The sequence below is a fragment of the Suillus bovinus genome, assembly GCF_016758785.1.
Source record: "Suillus bovinus strain UH-Sbo-P2 chromosome Unknown EDB93scaffold_2, whole genome shotgun sequence".
NCBI classification, from domain to species: domain Eukaryota; kingdom Fungi; phylum Basidiomycota; class Agaricomycetes; order Boletales; family Suillaceae; genus Suillus; species Suillus bovinus.
Window position 1 is genome coordinate 773,737 of NW_024542058.1, and position 17,097 is coordinate 790,833.

Here is a 17,097-nt window from a genome sequence, read left to right on the forward strand (position 1 = left end):
CAGGACGGGCGACCTCGCTGTGGACGTGGACCAAGAGACCAGCAGCTTCAGCTGGGGCACATTATAAAAGGTGCGTGAGTTTTACTTCTGCTTGTCATCTCATTTTTCAACCATCTACCATGCCAGCTTCTAATTCCATGTTTCTGCTTTGCCGTCGCTACCAACGAAGCAGCACGGAGCTCGTCATCTACTCACGCGATGTGAAACAGTGCGTCGAAATAGCTTAGTGCGTCTGATTTATCCTATCCAGATATCATGCTAACATTTCGTTCATTTCAGTCCAGTTTCCCGCACAACTAGAACTCGTGTAACACCCGTGGGCATTGCCCAATTTTTGCGACGTAGGCGCACTTCTTGGGAGTGCTTCTGCAGTGCCGTGGAGGAGCGCGCAACTCCTGTTCGTTTTGTATCGACAATGAATGGATTCACGAAAGCTGTGTGTTATTTCCGCAATAACAAGTGCGGTTTTTCAAGTAAGTCTTTGAACTTTTTGACGACCTCTATCTCTACCTTACTCGGTTCACAGTCAATCTCAACGAGACGTGTCACACTGCGCACCATATTTCAACCTATGAGGATTGGCCTGTGTTTCAAGCTGCCGCCAACACTGCCGCTCTCGTAACTAGGTTTGAACTTCGATGGCTGAATTCACCTCTCCGTCATTCAGAAATCGCGCCATACTTTATGGACTATCTCGGTGCCCATCAGTCCATTCATCCTTCACAAACATGGACTCGTACAGTCTCTGCCATTCCTGCTTGCACTAATAATAACAGGCGTCGTCATTCTGGTGTTTTTTTTTTCATTTTCGTTCATCTTTCATTAACTCACATGAATTCGTCTACAGCTGTCTTTCCCACTGCGAGAGATCAGTTGCTTGGCCATGCACATCACCCAGTGCAACACCCAATGCAACATGTTGAGCCTGATGCTCTCGTAGTTCCTCCTGAAGATGTTCCTGACTTACCCATGGTCCAGGAAGGCCCTATCCTGTCTCCGAACGAGCAGGATCACTTGTTTAAGCTTGCAGCTGGTGGGGGTATTCACGAGTTTGATGCTAATTGTCTTTTGGAGAAGTGTGATGGTTGCAGATGTGTATTTATTCCAACCGCACTGAGGTTGCACATCATCGAAGGATGCAGAGAGAGATAGTGTATTGGCACAGACAGCTACAAAATTACAGGACCATGTACATATTCAAGTAGTCTATAAGTACGAAGTTTGTTTGAGTTCTGTCACAGAACTTAAACATACTTCACAAATAACGAGTAAACTTGCAAGGTTTCAAGAGCGAGAGAGAAAAAGGAGCTTAGAGGGACACATGAGCAGCGGAAGGGAAGGGAAAAGTTCTGGAGACAGAAGCATGTGTTGATGGGTGAAGAAATGAATGCGTTGAGGTTATATACGGCTGGGTGATGCCGTCACAAACAAGCTGAAGCGAACATCATAGTAAGAGTCTGGGGTCCTTTCCTTGTGAATTATGTGAGGATGTCCGTACCTTGTTTCCTCAGGGTTTGATGGAGCCGAGTAACGTTTGAGTGATAACAGGGTACCTATAACTCTACTCTCACTCATTCCCGCTACTCTACCCTGGCAGGCTCAGCACCACCATTCTCCGTCTCACATAACTCTCGTTTTCCGTAACGTCAAGGACCCTTTTACCTTACAGCTTAAAATACGCCATGTACATTGACAAGAATCAGTCTTTTGCTCTCCCGCTAGATTCACGCACTCAGTCCATCAGAAAGTCCTCTCGTTCAAAGTACATTCCGTCTCATCGAAACTCTATCATTTAAAAGCACGATCTCTTCTACTCTCGTTTTAGTATGACAATCCCCGTCGGACTCACTAACAGCCTTACAGAACCAAGCATGGGCAAAAACACGCAGGGTGGCCCGAAACATCGTCCTGAACCTAAGAAAAGTCTAACGAGAGTCATGAGGGCGGGTGGGCGCCAGCAACCTATTACGGATCAGTGCAGACGGTTTTCTATAGTCGAGAATGATGCATCGAGCAGATATGAATAGATATTTTATGTTAAAATGTATAGAGTTTGTGAGACGCGCTTCGAGGCTGCTGAAGAAGTCGTCGAGTAATCGAATTTCTTGTTACTTAGTCGTAAGAAAGCGGTGATTCAAATTCAAAACTTACATAAGTTGATTTTTGCGTAGATCTCGCACTCGTTTCTCGCTCTTAGAACACAAAATCAGTACATATGTATACTATCGCGGCTGATACTGAACTTTCAGTATCTCACCTTTTGCTGTAACGGCTATTGCTTTTCTCTAGACCTACAACCATATTTCCTCAGGATTGCGTTTACACATTCTCTTCTATTCACATCCTGCTTCGCTATCAAAAATGTTCTCCAATTTAAGGCGAATAATCAATCAGTAGTGAGACCTGAACCCAACCTGTTCATGTTCTGATATCTTTCTAGTGCACAAGACAACTAGCTTCTCGTTAGAAATCGCAAAACGTTCAACGGGGCCTGACTCAAACATTTTCAACAATCGGCACTTTACCTTTCCTTTTACTTCCGATATTCATCTCATCGCGGCTGTTCGTTCCTTTGATGCCAGCAAGTCCAACACTAATATGAACGAGCTCAAGGCAGATATCTCTGGTGGTTCTGTGCTTACGGATGTTATTGTGGAGCCTCTCGGTGGCATCAGTTGAGATCCGAGAGGTGAGGAATAATACTAAATCCAGGATTGCTGTATGCTAATCTTCAACATTTTTTTCTCTGTACTGCTAAGAGTAATATGATTAGTCCCATCGATGACAATATCGAGGTCGAGGTTACGAACTCAAGCATCTGACCGTGAGTACCTCCGCACTGCTTGCTGTGTCTGATACACTGTCAAGCATGCTGCACTAAGGGGTCGCATTTCTATTATGGCTTCCAATAATAATAAAAAAGTGTGTTTTTGAAAAAGCTGCGAGTACTGTCATGAAATATGAAAATTTATATCTTATCGTTGTACTAGCAAACGTCGTGGCAACGTAGTTGTCAATGCGGTATCTCACCGAAATTCGCAATGATTTGTAGATGCTCCGCTCGAATGTTAGCTGGCAGGAAGCGACAAATAGATAAAGGGCGGGCAGACACCTGACGACACAGTCGTGCAGGCGTTCACACAGAGTGCACAAGCTCCACTGCGCGCTCACAGACTTCATCAATTCCCCACCGCTCGCATGAGCTATATTTCATGTCCAGAATGCCACCCACCTCGTCGCACGCCCGCAACACGGTATCGATATCCTCCTTCGTGTGCGATGCGCTAGGACAGAGCCGCGCACGACCCGTATGAAGCGCAGTGGCGGGATACGCTATGACAACGACAGCGATCGGTATGGGGCGCGCACGCATCATACGCACGAACATGGGCAATTTTCCCGGGTTAAAGATAAGCAGAGGAACGATCGGGCTGGAGGGATGTCCATAGACGATGAAGCCAAGTTTTTTGAGGCCCGCGTGGAGATAGCGGCAGTTGAAGGCAAGACGGCGCATACGCATGCGAGCTTCAGACCCATCCGCGAGGGATGGACAAAGTTTCATCCACATCGGCAGCATGCTTGCAGGCCCCATTCCTAGGAGCTCCTCTGCACTTTCCTTCGGCGCGACAATTGAGTTATCAGGGCTGAGGAAAGGCGTGGATTTGGTGGGTTGTCCTGCAGGAGTAATACCTATAATGCTAGCCATTGACACAACAACCTGTGCGATCACGGATGGCGCTATGGCTTCCGCATACGGACCCGAATGACTACGCAGGCGAAGAGCATCGATCAGGGATTTTGGCCCTGAGATGTATCCTCCAGCAGCACCGAAACCCTTGCTAAACGTGCCCATCAGAACATCAATTGAACCAGGAGGGATGTCAAAGTAGTCCGTCACACCCCGTCCCCGAGAACCGAGCGAACCAATAGAGTGCGCCTCATCAATGTAGAGGTAGAACTTGAATGAAAGCTGAAAATCGTAGCACAACAGCAATTGCATTACATACTTTGTACTTCTGCTTCAGCTCGACAATCCTAGGGAGGTTCACAAGCGTCCCCTCCATGGAGTACAAACCCTCGACAATGACCAGAATTTTCTTCCACGCACGATGCGTCTTGGGCTGGCCTTGACTTATCATCTCACGCAGGAGGGACTCGAGGCTTGACATATCATTGTTCTTGAACATCCGGACATATGCGCCACTCTGTCGTGCACCGATGCGAATACTAGTGTGATTCAGCTCGTCGGAAAGGATGAGGGACCCCTTCCCCACGAGTCCAGGGATGAAAGTGGAGTTGGTGGCGAAGCCTATAGAACAGAGCAACGCGTCTTCCGTACCCAAAAAATGTGCAATAAGGGCTTCTGCGGACGCATGAAGATCGTTGCTCCCACTGTCAAGACGTGTACCGCAGCTGGAGATGCCGTATCGGCGGACACTCTCCGTGACTGCATCTGCCCAGCTGCCGCGGCCTTGCGAAAAGGCAAGGTAGTTGTAGGATGAGATGTTCAATGCGCGTGTCATGCCACCGGTGCAGATCTGGGTATAATTGTAATCAGGGGAGTAACGGTCGAGGAGAAGAACAGTGCGGCCAGGGACACCTGTGATAGGTTGGCTATAACAGTCATCTATGCGATGCTTGACCCGTCGAAGGAAAATATCAAAATCCGATTTTAACGGCGCGTAACCCTGCATATGGAACAAAATGAATTTGATGCAACAAACAAGGTTGAGGAGGACAGAAGATGCCACATACATTATGGGGCATAAGGTAGGTGAAATTAGACTTGACAAAATGCTTTCCAAAGAAGTCGCGCAAATGACCCAACAGGTAGAGAATGAGGAGGCTTATGTAGGTAGTGAAGTAAATATAGAACGGGGGCTTCTCAATGGCGTGATCCTGGAATGGCTTAGTGTAGTCATGCTTAGAGACATAACGATAGGTCTCATTCGCACAGTAACCAAACTCTGTGTGATGGGTAGTGAAGAGCTGCTCGGATGCGGGCGGCGTATGGGGGTTCACGAGACAGTTATCATCTTCATCTTCATTGAGGGCGGTGTCTTTGGATGAAGTCGTACTAACAAAGGAGGAAAAGGAAGGTGTGGGGGTTGATGCCATGTGAGGATCGTTGTGGGTGCGAGCGCAAAAATCTGCCAGCGCTTGTTGAACAGCAGAAAGATATGGCATTGCCTTCGTCATCGATGACAACTGGCTGCGTGATTCTTTCTCCTTGAGGATGGACGGAGAAGGGGATGGGGATACAGTCCGGACACAAAGCGTCAAATTTGGGTGTCAACCTAGATGAAAGTCCGGACATCTGCAGAGGGGGCGGTGGTATGCCAGGCCGAAGTCCGGACATGGGCTATTGTTTGATGGGTGTAAGATATGGTCGAGTAGTGTAGTGGAACGACACAGCTGATAATGTTGAACGCGAGAATTCGAATCTTGCTTTTTACAGCTTCCATTGGATGCTTTGAAGTTTGAATGAGCAAGTCGACTACTATATGTTGGTAACCTTGGTCAGAGTCCGGACAAAATTCACCCCTCATGTGAACCCAGGACGGCATCCGGACAGAAATGTGTCCGGACAAGTTTGGGCCTCAGCCGACCTGGGTTCCAAAGGGGTTCTCATGGGTCCTCAGTAACATCCCAACGAAAAGAGCGACAACAATATGGCGATCCAATGGCAAAAATGGTTCGATGAGTGTCAGGACAACTCAACAGCCACATTGTTACCATGGGATGGGATGTATATATCATTGGGAAATTAAGAACTTGTAGATATAAATTTTGGCAAGTTCAGACCAAAAGTCTACCAGATTATATCCGAAGACAAAATGCAAAACATCATGCCATCGAATGATCAATACGGACCTAACTTTGATGAATGTATATTAGTCTCGCAATGCCTTATAACTATGATGTTTGATAGATATACCTTTGTGAGAAGTTGCGCATCCGATTCAGTGGCCAGCTATTGCCCAAGGTAAACTTTGTTATGGCTGTTTGCAATTTCAATGAGATGGCAATGTGAATTACACGTAACACTTATCCAGAATGGTCGTTACTCATAGTCATGATAGACCCAGGGCAATACCTTGTCATATCCTAGCATTTTTCGACCGCAATGGTCACCCACTGCGGCCTAAGTGGGACTTCGTGATAATTCTTTGCGTTGTGGACCAGTTAGTTGCAAAAACAATGCCAGATTGACTCCAGCAGTGTAGAAGTTGCAGGTGGCATGGGGTCAGGCCTCGTGATGAGGAGAGCTTGAAGATGGCAAAATTTATGATAAATCACGCAAGACAATTGTACAACTTTGATAGGGAGCCTCTCGTTACGCCAAAGTTGTGTATTAGATAAGCTACTGCCACGTCTTACCTGAATGTACTTACGGTTGATACGCTCCATATCACTCTTTGTAATGCCGCGTATGCCGTATCCCACCTATGTATCACTTGACATGGAAATTCGTTGTTGAGATCGAGAAGCCTGGCAGTCACGGTCAACCTCACAGTCTTATTTGATATGAAGGACTCAGAAGACAATAATGCACCATTATCATTTCAAGTTGAAGCACACTACTTCAAGTTTGAGCCACCCTATGGCATTCTGCGGGATCGGAGCCGCCACATGGTTCTTTGAATCCATGTGTATAGAAGGTTCACTCGCAAACAGTGTAAGGACTTTTGGCAGTAACGTCAGAACTGTCTACTTCCTCCATTCTTTCCTCCCTCTTTCCACCTCTATGTCTACTACAGCAGGAGGCATGCACAACACTTCCACACGATCCAGCCTCGCACTGGTTGATACCGGGCTCTCGACCAACGAGTGAGTGGAAAATCAGACTGAGCTATCCATAATACTTATGTCAACAGCAATGTGATCAATGCGAGTGCAATAACTAAGGAACTCGCTGTGTCGATCAAGGCCGACCTTCATAAGAATATGTGAATGTCGAACGATCGGGATTAGGCATGGTATCAGTATATAATTGACTGACTCTATTGTCTTAAAGGTCAAGCATTCTGGGGCAGACCTCGGACAAAGAGGTCAAGCTGAATAACGCGAACGAGAAATCTGCCGCAGTGTCCATCGAAGGAAGCCGTAATAAGATGTGAATGTCAACTCATCAGCACGCTGCACTTCAAGTCTGACTATGTCTTCTCAAAGGTCAGACACGCTGGGGCACGTTCTCGATGTCCTCAAAGGATCAGCTATCGCAGAAGAACGCGGAAAAGATGACAATTCAAAGTTTCGAGCGACGTACAAGAAAGTCTCGACTGAGTATGACGACGACTTCCTCGAGCGGGCCAATGACGATATAGCCATTATTCTGACTTTCGTGCGTCTCTTTCTACGTCTCTCGATGTAACTCTCACAGGCGTATTAGGCTGGTCTGTTCTCAGCCGTTAATTCCACCTTCATCGTCGGGATGCAACCTGATCCAGGAGACACTACCAATGTCCTCCTCTTGTATCTAATCCAATTAAATGTTGACGGACCAAATTCATTACCTAACGTCAACACTCTTTCCTCATCGACGGTATTTGGCTCATCTAGGATCTGGACGCAAACGCTTGCCTCGCATTCAGCGTCTTGGCCGCGTTTGGAGCTGTTTTGGGAAAACAATGGCTGAACTCTTACAAGACAGCTCGAGGACGAGTGACGCTCGAAGAGCGCGGCATAGAGAGACAAACGAAGTCATCTGCACTACAGCTTTCGGCATTCTGTTCTATGTCGGCACTATCTTCGTGTCGGCCTTGCGCCCGGACAGTCCTTTCCAGACACCAATCTCGGAGCTACTGGTAGCCATCTGCCAAAAAATTCTTCAAGACAAATTCACATCTACTTCTAACATGTTTACCAAATCGTCTGCCATTCGCTGGATACTAGAGACATCGACGAACCCGGAAATTGTTGAGACCGCAGCTGCGATGGTACCTTTCGTGCAATGGTGCTCGAATCTTGATGCTTCAGCAGCCTTCGCACGTTTACGTGATATTTTTTTGGCGTGTCGTGACAGGAAAGAGCTATATGTATATGTAAAGTATGGCAAAGCCATGGCCCATCTTTGCACTCTGTCGGTGAACTCGGAGATCAAGAAGAAACTTTTGGAGTTTTCTCGCAATGATGATAAATTTAGATCAACCCGAAATCGTTTCATTCGCGATGCATTCATGGCTGGACGGGCTGCCTACGATCGGCTCAAGAATTCACCAAAAGAAGACGCTAAACTGAAGCCCATCGGACCGATACACGCACCGCTCTTAGAACAATGGTTGTCCACAGGCCGAGCTATCAACTTTTACGTCCGGACGATGAAGAGTTGATTATTCGATTGGCTCATCGATTACTTGGAGGTCGACGCAAAGAGAGACCGCGGGACAGAAGGTGACGCTTTACTTGTACTAAGTGCGATGTGTAGACTAGGGAGCTCTTCCAAGCGAGAGTCCTACATCAGGTCGCTTATCCGCTGCATGGCCCCCAGCAGACCTCTCCGAGTCCGGCATACCGCATTTAGAGCTGTCTTTGTAGCTCGTGAAGAACTAGCTTCTATGACAATTGCCTCGGTGCCACAGGGCGTCGATGCACAACTCCTGGATGAGCTTTCTCAAGCTCTTTGAACTGCCGTGCGTTTAGATGACGACCAGACAAACCACGACACTGGACCCGGCACCTTGTTTAACGACGAACGGAACAGTCACTACAATTCCCCCATCTATACCTTGACAAAGAACGACGAGTGGTGTCAACGCCCGACCCGTGATGGTCATCTCGCGTGATGATCCATTTCTCTATTTGACGATATCTGTCTTGAGGATCCCTATATGGACAACAAATACAACCTTACGATCTTTCGGCGCATGAAGTCCTCGGACAAGGATATTCCTTTCAGCCCTGTCCAGGAGAGATGGCGGCTGTTCATCACAGACGCATGGAGCAACGCACGATATCTCGACGACTACGTATAGCTCGGGCCAATGTTCACGCTGCAATATCTGATGCGCAAGACCTGTATGATTAGATAAGTCGTATGGTTGTCCAATGGTTCACAACGCAGAGACAACAGAGCTTCGGGATCGCATCCTTAGCGCAATACTTTTACGCACGTTGCAGTTCATTGCATAGATTAGTGCCTAGCTCATGGGATGGGTGTCGTTTAATATTCACAGAATGTGTATGGTACTTTACACTCCTTGTGTTTGTTACAATTTTGGTTTGGTTTTGCGTTAACCAAGTCTGTCAAGGAACCCACGAGTGACATTTTGGCGCCACACTGATCCAACCAGGAACGTCTCTCATTTCGAACCACACGTTGCGCATAAGTCCGACTTTGTTCAGGCATTAGAAATACAGGGTGACTATGGGTACATATACAAACTCAATGTGTACATCTGTGCAGAAAAATGAACAAGTGAAATATATCACGCTTGCGTGACAGAGGGAGACATCGGAATACTTTGTATATTCTGTGTCTTCGCCCTCGTGAGCCTGCAATTCGAGGGATCGTATGAGCCAGTCGCATCGCAGTAGAATATTAAAAGAGGCCTGCTTACTCATCAAAATGGGTACCTCTCTTTGGGTCAGCTCGTCTCTTGGCAAGTACTTTTCTGACCTTTCTTTCCGGGCGAACGACGATTATGGGTACGGGAGAATTCGAGAGACAATACTTTGATACACTGCCCACACCTGGCGCGCCGAACGCCGCACCCCAGGCTTGCATCATGCCGCGCTGGCCTCTTGTGCCCACTACGATTGAGTCTGGGCGGTACAGCGCAATTAACCGCTCAAGGGTTGTAGTGACTTTGCCAGCAATAAGCTCGACGATGATGGATAGCTACGATAGATACAATGAGAAGGTATGACGTAATGATAACGACCGCCTACCTTCCGCTCTGGATCGTGCTCAATACATTTCTCCTGAATCTGCCGCATGAGTTCGCGGGCTTCCTCTCGAACGACTTCATGATCCTTCTCTAAGTTGTGGTTTAATATTAGCACAGGGTTACATAGTACAAGCCACCTACCTAAATCCTCTGGATCGACACCTCTGAAGACGATCAACTCATCACCGTCCTGCACTAAACTTTCCAGCGCCCAGTCAAGGGCGTAGCGTCCGCTTTCAGTCCGGACTCGATGCACAAAGGAATACCCTTGTCGCTCTGCTCCTAGCGTATCCATCCGACTGCACGTGCAGGGTAAATGAGAACATGGACGCGGCGGGATTTTCGAATGTGTCGAACGACACTTTTGGCGTGTATCCTTGTCCGGCGACAGATTGAGTCGTGTTCTGCTGCATGTTCATTGACGGGGACCGCGAGGGCGACGCCGAGGAGGATGAGAGGGGTGGCAGTCGCGATATGGATGCTGGTAGTGTGAGGAAGGAAGAAGGAGGTGGCGACGACAATGGGGACGACGGCATGGAGGATAACGGGTGAAAGCAGGGTGAACCCGGCTGGGACGATTGCTTTAGTGCCGATCGTAACCATACAATTGGAATGTGTGTGTGTTGTTCAGACATGGCGGTGTGATAAAGGATTATTTTAAGTTTTGTGGATAAGTTGTTACATAGCCAAAAATAATAATCACAATATTGTTAACTCTCACCTGACTTTGATCTCCACTCTCATGTCGGCTTCTCGTTCAGCTAGTCCTACGGAGGAAGAAGTTAAAGAGCAGGTTGAGCAGCACACGGAGGTGACACCCAAGTCCACTGGCGAGTCAACCTCCCCAGAGGGGTCTGCTGAACCTTCAGATACAGACCAGGACGCCACTACCGCTCATGCTTACCTCCCAACAGCGGGATCGTGGCGAGCTATATGGTCTCCTGAACACAACACCTATTATTTCTACAACTCCGAAACCAAAGAAACGACTTGGGTAAACCCCCTTCAAACTGAATCAGAACCTTCCTCGTCTTCCACCCCCCAATCTGGTCCATCCACGATAATAGACTCTCACCACGCCGCGCTGCAAGCAAACGCGATGGCGCTGGGTATTGATCCATCCTTGGCCCATCTTGATCCTTCGCTTGCTTCCTCGTCGGGTGTTCCTAGCAACTTTATGTACACCGCCAAGTTCAACGCGAAGACTGGCGCTTTTGCGAAGGCGGATAGTCGCGATCCTACTCACTTGTCAGAGTATGAGCGTGCTAAGCGCATGAGCGAGTTCTACTTTGACGTTGGTGCTTGGGAGAGGGAGGTCGAGGCTCGCAACAAGGCTGAGATTGAGGCCGAGGGAGAAGGCAAGAAGAGAAAACGTCCGACGAAGAAAGACCTAGTAAGATCAGACATGGATTCCTTTCATTATCGGATGTTGATTTTTATTTTGCAGGAGCGGTTCAAGGAACAGAAGAGATTAAAGAAGATTGCAAAGACAGCATGGCTTCGAACATAGTCACCCTACTTACTGTCGTATTAGAAGAAATTCAAAGCAGTCTGTTAATTTTCTTAGATATATGTAAAAAAACTCATCAGCGGATTGTCAGTTTTCAATAGTACAATTATCTCGAGATCTGCGATGATGGGTAACTGCTAATAGCTACCACCTGGCGATATTACCATTAGCGTCCAAGGTATGTCCATTGTTATGCCTCATTTTGATGATACCCTACGTCGCGAATACGCCAATGATTTTGAAAGGAGGTACACTTTGCCCCTCAATTCCAAGTAGCAGGCATTCGATAAAGTGCGATCCTCTCGTGACAAATTGATCAATCACCGCAAGACTTGATGATCTATCAATGTCCGCACACACGAAAATAAAATGAGACACTCACGTCGGTGTCCCCTCACTAACGCGTCCTGCATTTCCTATAACTACCGCACCTCCAAAATTATCATCCACCCAACATTCAATTTCACTTCCTTCCCCGATCCGGCTCGTAGGCTCTTTCAAGTAATAGATCCCGACATCTCCAGCGCCCACTTTTATGGGTACGCGCAACCTGCTCGTGGGCATCGAGCTATACCAATAATATCCAGCTGTGATCATAGGAGAGGACCCTGCCGGAGGATGCGCTGCTGCCCAACCAGACCCGTAGAAAAGCGACGGAGGCACAGGGTTCACGAGGTCATTAGCAGACGCACAAAACGGTGCAATTTCTTCGAATGGCAGCGGGTCTTTGAGGCGTGTATTAATTCGAACAGGAGGAATTCGCAGTTCAGGGTAGATTGGTACAGAATGAGATTCTGCTTGGGCAAGAGCTAGCGCGTGTTTCTTCTCGGCTTCTGCACCGTCATCTACCGGGCGTGGTGGTTCAGGCACCGCAGCACCTTTCCTTGCACCAATTCCGCCAAAGAGATGCGTATCTGCACCTGGGAGGTAGCCATGTGACATCATGATAGGAATGGTCTCGTACGAGTGGCCACGCGCCGTTGACCACGCAGCACATATCTGAGATTGGAAGTATGATACGAGAACGTCGGTGAGAATTTCATGGCCGGCCGGAGTTGCAAGGATGGGGTCTGCAAAGTAAGGCTTGATGAGGTCAGGGTTTACCATGTAGGAGGGATATAGTATAGGTTTGACGCTTTACGTAGACGTCAGAAAATTTTCTTTTAATAAGTAATGAAATTGTACCTGACATGCGGTACGTCATAGAATTGTGCGACGATATTGTGCCAATGGTCAGGTCCTGCAAATCCATATACCTGGTGCGTCTGTGCACTAAAATGCCCCAGAATGATGACTGCAGGTTGATCAGGGCGGTCCAATATTGAGCGAACCATCAGCTCGAAATGTTCCATCGCACGCTGGGTGCTGGTAGAATTCAGATACCACATAACACTTTAGGTAGAGATCTGTGCTTACCCTTCATCGTCGACGTCAAATTCGAGTATCACCAAGTCGGTGCTTTCTGGGATATGATGTGAGCTACAGAATCCAAAGTAGCCTGAGTTCGTTCGCCTCATAGCACCGTTGGTAAGTTCTGAAGCGGGATGAGGGAAAACGCTCGACCACCACTGGAAAAAGCGTGAAGGATAGCAACTAGAAGACAGTGGATCATCTCCTGCTGCGTGACATGCAGATACTAGACAATCCCACCATGAAAATAAGTTCTTTTACGAAATAAAGAGCACGCACTAGAACCACCAAGCACACTGATAGTCACAGGTTGACCCAAAAGTGCTTTGTGAATAACCCTATGCACCCTCGCCCCACTCCCCAAATGCAACCGACTCTGCGACAACGGTACAACCCCATACTTATTCGCAATCTCATCTTTGGGCCCAAACACAGGACAAAAGTTGAACGGGTTTGCAACCTCGGACGAATTGCCGATAAGGCGGTTGGCTTCATGAAGGTAATTCTTTGGCACGAGGCCTTCCGTTGTAAATGACCCAGCGCTGGTATGGCTTGAAAAAAATAGAAATCGCGATAGCGTGATGAGTAGAACGAATCCGAGGATGATGGCCCATATTCTGTTAGTAACGCCTAGCAGCCTTTGATTCCACCTGTTAGCGTGTTTAGTTGAATCTGGGTCCATGCCCGTCAATCGGCGGTGATTGGGAGGGGTGATGCGTGCCAGAGCCTTGCCAGAGCCTAAGCGTCGTTGCATAAAACTGTTGAGACGAAAAAAGAGAAAATTACCGTCGAACGCTGCCGAAATACGAAGCAACGAGATGTCAACGAAAGTTCAGCCGTTATGCCTTAACTCCGCGTTAAATAAGGTTAGAGAGAGGAAACAAAAGGAATGGACACTGTGGGAGTTGAACCCACGACCTCACGCAATCTATCCGTGCCAGAATTATGCGAAGCGTGCGCGCTACCAACTGTGCCAAGTGCCCTTTACGACACGTTAGTAGTATAACACCTCGAGCACTTTACTCTATCTAGGGACAATTGCTTTGCAGGAGATCTGCCAATATTATTTCCCGTCCGAAGATGGGTATGCATGATACTTTCTCCTGGGTCACTCATCCTTTTAATTACCGCAATAACTGAACCTACTCTTATGGGTGACGTTGGTGTTCCACTCAGATCAGGAAAAGAAGTGGCAAGCAAATCGCAGGAGGGAGACAAGCGCGTTTGAAATTCCACTGAATCGTATTATGTCTCTGGCAGATATACCTTTGTAAGAGATACATCACGCAAACTAAATAAGCTCGACGCAATTAACAGATCATGCTACCCAGATGTCCATGTTATGTCCGAATGCATCACAGCTCGCTCATCTCCCTGTGATGCTTCACCTTCACAGAATCTGCATGTTGCGTGCGATCGGGCATGCGCTCCCAGATAGGATCTACATCAGGACCGTCTATATCACCTGCGCCATCCCAGCCCCAACACCATACTGTATGACTGGTAAGTCAAGGAACAAAATAAAGTGCGTATCACGTACCATGTGAAGGCCCGGGCACAAAATCAATCACTTCACTTTCCTCCGGCGTGAACAAGCGGTCATGAGGACCAAACCACGACCGGTCCTGTGGATCTGTCCGTGGATTGTCCGGAAGTCCCCCAAGACGCACATAACCACGGATGGCAGTAAGGTTCCGTCTTGAAGGATGTATGATGTCAAATACTCTCTGCAAAATTTCAATGAATCCATCAGATATCGAATCGCAGTTCGACCAAAACATACTTTATCGTATGCAAGCTTCACACGCGGCACCATCAAGATACGCCCATATCCAGCCTCCCAGTAATCATTGCAGATCAAACTACATTCCGAAGCAGAACATTCCTCGTCTGTGAGTCGAGCCATACGGAATTTGACATATGGAGGTGTATAAAATGGAGCAGAATCCAGAACTGCGATGCCATTCCAACATGACTGGACCTGTATGGGAAGGTGCATCTGGAAACGTTCGGAGGAGTTGGGATCATGGAAGACGTTTTCGAATGGCGCGTTTTCCAGTGCTGTTCCGTTGATATCGCGAGCGACCCAGTTATCATAAAACACGGGAGAGGACTATGTACAAAAATGGAAATGAGCTCAGGCCCTAAGTATAATAATGGGACTTACCAGTTCTTGATGATACATGTAGTCAGAAGCACAAGTTATACCGGCATTGTTCCGCCGACTCTGCCAGATAAGCTCAAGCAGGTCGTCCACGCATGGGAGGATATCGTTCATAAATATGATGGTGTCAAAGTACTCATTGTGCGAGTCGCGGAGCTCGTGGAGTGGGTTAAACGCCTGGTTCCGGACTTCTGCAAGGTACTCTATCCGGTGGTTGAAGGCACCTCGTGTGCGTGTAGAGGTTCGAATGGTTACACGCAGGCCTACGCTACGAGTGAGTGCGTCGAATATCCGTAGCAATGCCTTCGTCTGGTCTGTAGAGCCATTTTCGTATATGGAGACATAGACGTTGTGATACCCCAAAATAGCAGAGACTCGAAACAGAGTCGCAAATAAGTCAGGAATGACGTCGAAGGAGTTGTACAAGTTGATGGCGAAAAAATATTTGTGCTCTTTCTTCGGAACGTTGTGTACGTGTTGCGAGTCGGAAAATCCCCAAGAAGAGAACCAGGTGGATTCAGAAGGAGTTTTGTGTCCTATGAGGGAATCATATCGGTCTCGGACCTGTTGAACGTAAAGCGGCTGTGAATTTCGTGTGCACTCTGTTGTATGGTGAGGAGACAGCGTGGAGAGCAGATCTAGGACACGACGGCGCTGGTCGATGCTGGGCAGGGTGATTTGTTTGCGAGCAGACAAGCGAGACACGAATATGGGGTTGTTCCCGCCCGTTGATAAAAGCTATAAAACAATCACACGTTGTCATGATTGTGAGACGGTCAAAGTATAGACAGACATACGCTTGTTGGAAATGTCTTGCCAATCAACAAGCCTAGTAATACCCCAACCACGAGCGCCAAAGGAGTTCGTCTCAACTGAAATCGCCATGTCTTTGGTTGCATGGCGGATGTAGGAGATAGACGGTGAAGTGCGACCTCAGAATATCAGACGCACAGATCAACAGGCCCAATCGTCGATACAGCCTATGAAAAGGGGCGTAGGCTTGGCGGTAATTTCTTGTGATCTGCAGAAGTCCGACCTTGGAGTTTGTGGGTGATGAATCGATGACGGTCTGAAGTACGCAAAGCGGCAAATACAACTTTATTTAAATTGAGTCGGAGGCCATGCGCGCTTGTGCACACAAAATCAAATAAATTGCCTAACGTGGCATGAAGATAGCAGTTCAACTAAAATGTAACTATAAATCCCTCCTCTATCGAACCGCTTGCAAAAAATCAATCAGGTAGTCGTGAGTTCATGCTCAGTCAACCTTCGAAACGCCGCGACAAGGATCATAAAGTCCTAATGCGCAAAAGAACGCGAAAAAAATAATATGACTCGCAATCTCTTCATAATGATGCGGCCAGGATGGCAAAGGCTGCTACACCAGTGAGCATGCTAACGCTATGCGATGATGCAGCATTGGAGGACCTGGTTTTCGTTTAGTTTTTTAACTACCGAAAAATACAGTGAAAAAACGACTGACGAAGACTTGACTGTGGTACCTGTAGCGGTACTATCGAATGATGCTGAGGTAGATGTCGCAGCAGCGACACCAGAGGTCAAGGTGACGCCCTGCATTATACACTTTATCGCACATTCGAGAAACAAGGAAATACATAACATACCACTGCAGCACAAAGCGATTGGGAAGCTGCTTCGGCATTTGTGAGGTCAGACCCCGTACATGATGTCTGGATACAGGACGTGGTGCTGTTGATGAAAGCCTCACTGTGGCAAAGACAGTTGTCGTCGGTTTCAGAACAGTTACCGAAGTCAGCATTTGTCAGACAAGGAACAGCACAACCTAATGATATTAATGTCAGATGCCGTTGTATGATGACAAAGAAAAAATAGGCATACTAGGCAGGCTTTGACGGGTGAGCAACGCCGCAAACGCTGACGAGACGGCGACGGAGAGAGGAAGAACGACCACAGCGAAGCGCATTAGATAAAAGAGAGTGAAAGAAGAGGACAAAATGAACAAAGGTAACTCTTCGAAGAGACCTTATATACAACTACATGTAATGCACATGACAACAAAACAGACAAGCTGGGGAACAAAGGCAACATGTAAATCCAGGTATAATGCTTATCCTATTTTTAGCCTGCAGTACAAGTCAATT

General features: G+C 47.5%; 8 protein-coding genes and 1 non-coding gene across 9 annotated transcripts; 3 read left to right on the top strand and 6 right to left on the bottom strand.

Annotated features, from left to right (window-relative positions):
• Window positions 1-119: 119 nt before the first annotated feature.
• Window positions 120-1,152, top strand: EDB93DRAFT_1099819 (uncharacterized protein; the record flags this gene model as incomplete). The annotated part of the gene is made up of 4 exons (XM_041446947.1): window positions 120-208; window positions 280-473; window positions 527-736; window positions 848-1,152. 4 exons carry the CDS (start codon window positions 120-122, stop codon window positions 1,150-1,152), a joined length of 798 nt encoding a protein of 265 aa, XP_041313198.1.
• Window positions 1,153-3,136: 1,984 nt separating this feature from the next.
• Window positions 3,137-5,199, bottom strand: EDB93DRAFT_1075235 (serine palmitoyltransferase 2; the record flags this gene model as incomplete). The annotated part of the gene is made up of 3 exons (XM_041445151.1): window positions 3,137-3,958; window positions 4,008-4,688; window positions 4,756-5,199. The coding sequence occupies 3 exons, from the start codon at window positions 5,197-5,199 to the stop codon at window positions 3,137-3,139; spliced, it is 1,947 nt and encodes a 648-aa protein (XP_041313199.1).
• Window positions 5,200-7,159: 1,960 nt separating this feature from the next.
• EDB93DRAFT_1074956 (uncharacterized protein) lies at window positions 7,160-7,812 on the top strand (the record flags this gene model as incomplete). The annotated part of the gene is given in 3 exon segments (XM_041445130.1): window positions 7,160-7,345; window positions 7,394-7,546; window positions 7,564-7,812. The coding sequence occupies 3 exon segments, from the start codon at window positions 7,160-7,162 to the stop codon at window positions 7,810-7,812; spliced, it is 588 nt and encodes a 195-aa protein (XP_041313200.1).
• A 1,507-nt stretch (window positions 7,813-9,319) lies between these two features.
• On the bottom strand, window positions 9,320-10,535 carry EDB93DRAFT_1115875 (uncharacterized protein). The gene is made up of 5 exons (XM_041448305.1): window positions 10,157-10,535; window positions 10,032-10,080; window positions 9,892-9,980; window positions 9,561-9,841; window positions 9,320-9,495 (listed from the first exon to the last, which is right to left on the bottom strand). The coding sequence occupies exons 1-5, from the start codon at window positions 10,523-10,525 to the stop codon at window positions 9,429-9,431; spliced, it is 855 nt and encodes a 284-aa protein (XP_041313201.1). The 5' UTR covers window positions 10,526-10,535; the 3' UTR covers window positions 9,320-9,428.
• Window positions 10,536-10,677: 142 nt separating this feature from the next.
• On the top strand, window positions 10,678-11,400 carry EDB93DRAFT_1061382 (uncharacterized protein; the record flags this gene model as incomplete). The annotated part of the gene is made up of 2 exons (XM_041444831.1): window positions 10,678-11,283; window positions 11,338-11,400. Coding segments are annotated over 2 exons (669 nt in total), but the record flags the coding sequence as incomplete, so codon positions are not given.
• A 213-nt stretch (window positions 11,401-11,613) lies between these two features.
• EDB93DRAFT_1099824 (uncharacterized protein) lies at window positions 11,614-13,564 on the bottom strand (the record flags this gene model as incomplete). Its single annotated transcript, XM_041446948.1, has 5 exons — window positions 11,614-11,740; window positions 11,783-12,535; window positions 12,586-12,765; window positions 12,817-13,036; window positions 13,090-13,564. The coding sequence occupies 5 exons, from the start codon at window positions 13,562-13,564 to the stop codon at window positions 11,614-11,616; spliced, it is 1,755 nt and encodes a 584-aa protein (XP_041313203.1).
• Window positions 13,565-13,700: 136 nt separating this feature from the next.
• On the bottom strand, window positions 13,701-13,793 carry EDB93DRAFT_t8. The gene has a single exon. It is a non-coding gene; the product is annotated as a tRNA-Ala (tRNA).
• Window positions 13,757-16,058, bottom strand: EDB93DRAFT_1115883 (glycosyltransferase family 69 protein). The gene is made up of 6 exons (XM_041448306.1): window positions 15,772-16,058; window positions 14,978-15,712; window positions 14,594-14,923; window positions 14,351-14,537; window positions 13,861-14,302; window positions 13,757-13,804 (listed from the first exon to the last, which is right to left on the bottom strand). The coding sequence occupies exons 1-5, from the start codon at window positions 15,871-15,873 to the stop codon at window positions 14,166-14,168; spliced, it is 1,491 nt and encodes a 496-aa protein (XP_041313204.1). The 5' UTR covers window positions 15,874-16,058; the 3' UTR covers window positions 13,757-13,804; window positions 13,861-14,165.
• On the bottom strand, window positions 16,059-17,069 carry EDB93DRAFT_1115887 (uncharacterized protein). Its single transcript, XM_041448307.1, has 4 exons — window positions 16,835-17,069; window positions 16,600-16,778; window positions 16,458-16,546; window positions 16,059-16,402 (listed from the first exon to the last, which is right to left on the bottom strand). The coding sequence occupies exons 1-4, from the start codon at window positions 16,917-16,919 to the stop codon at window positions 16,321-16,323; spliced, it is 435 nt and encodes a 144-aa protein (XP_041313205.1). The 5' UTR covers window positions 16,920-17,069; the 3' UTR covers window positions 16,059-16,320.
• Between the last annotated feature and the right edge of the window lie 28 nt (window positions 17,070-17,097).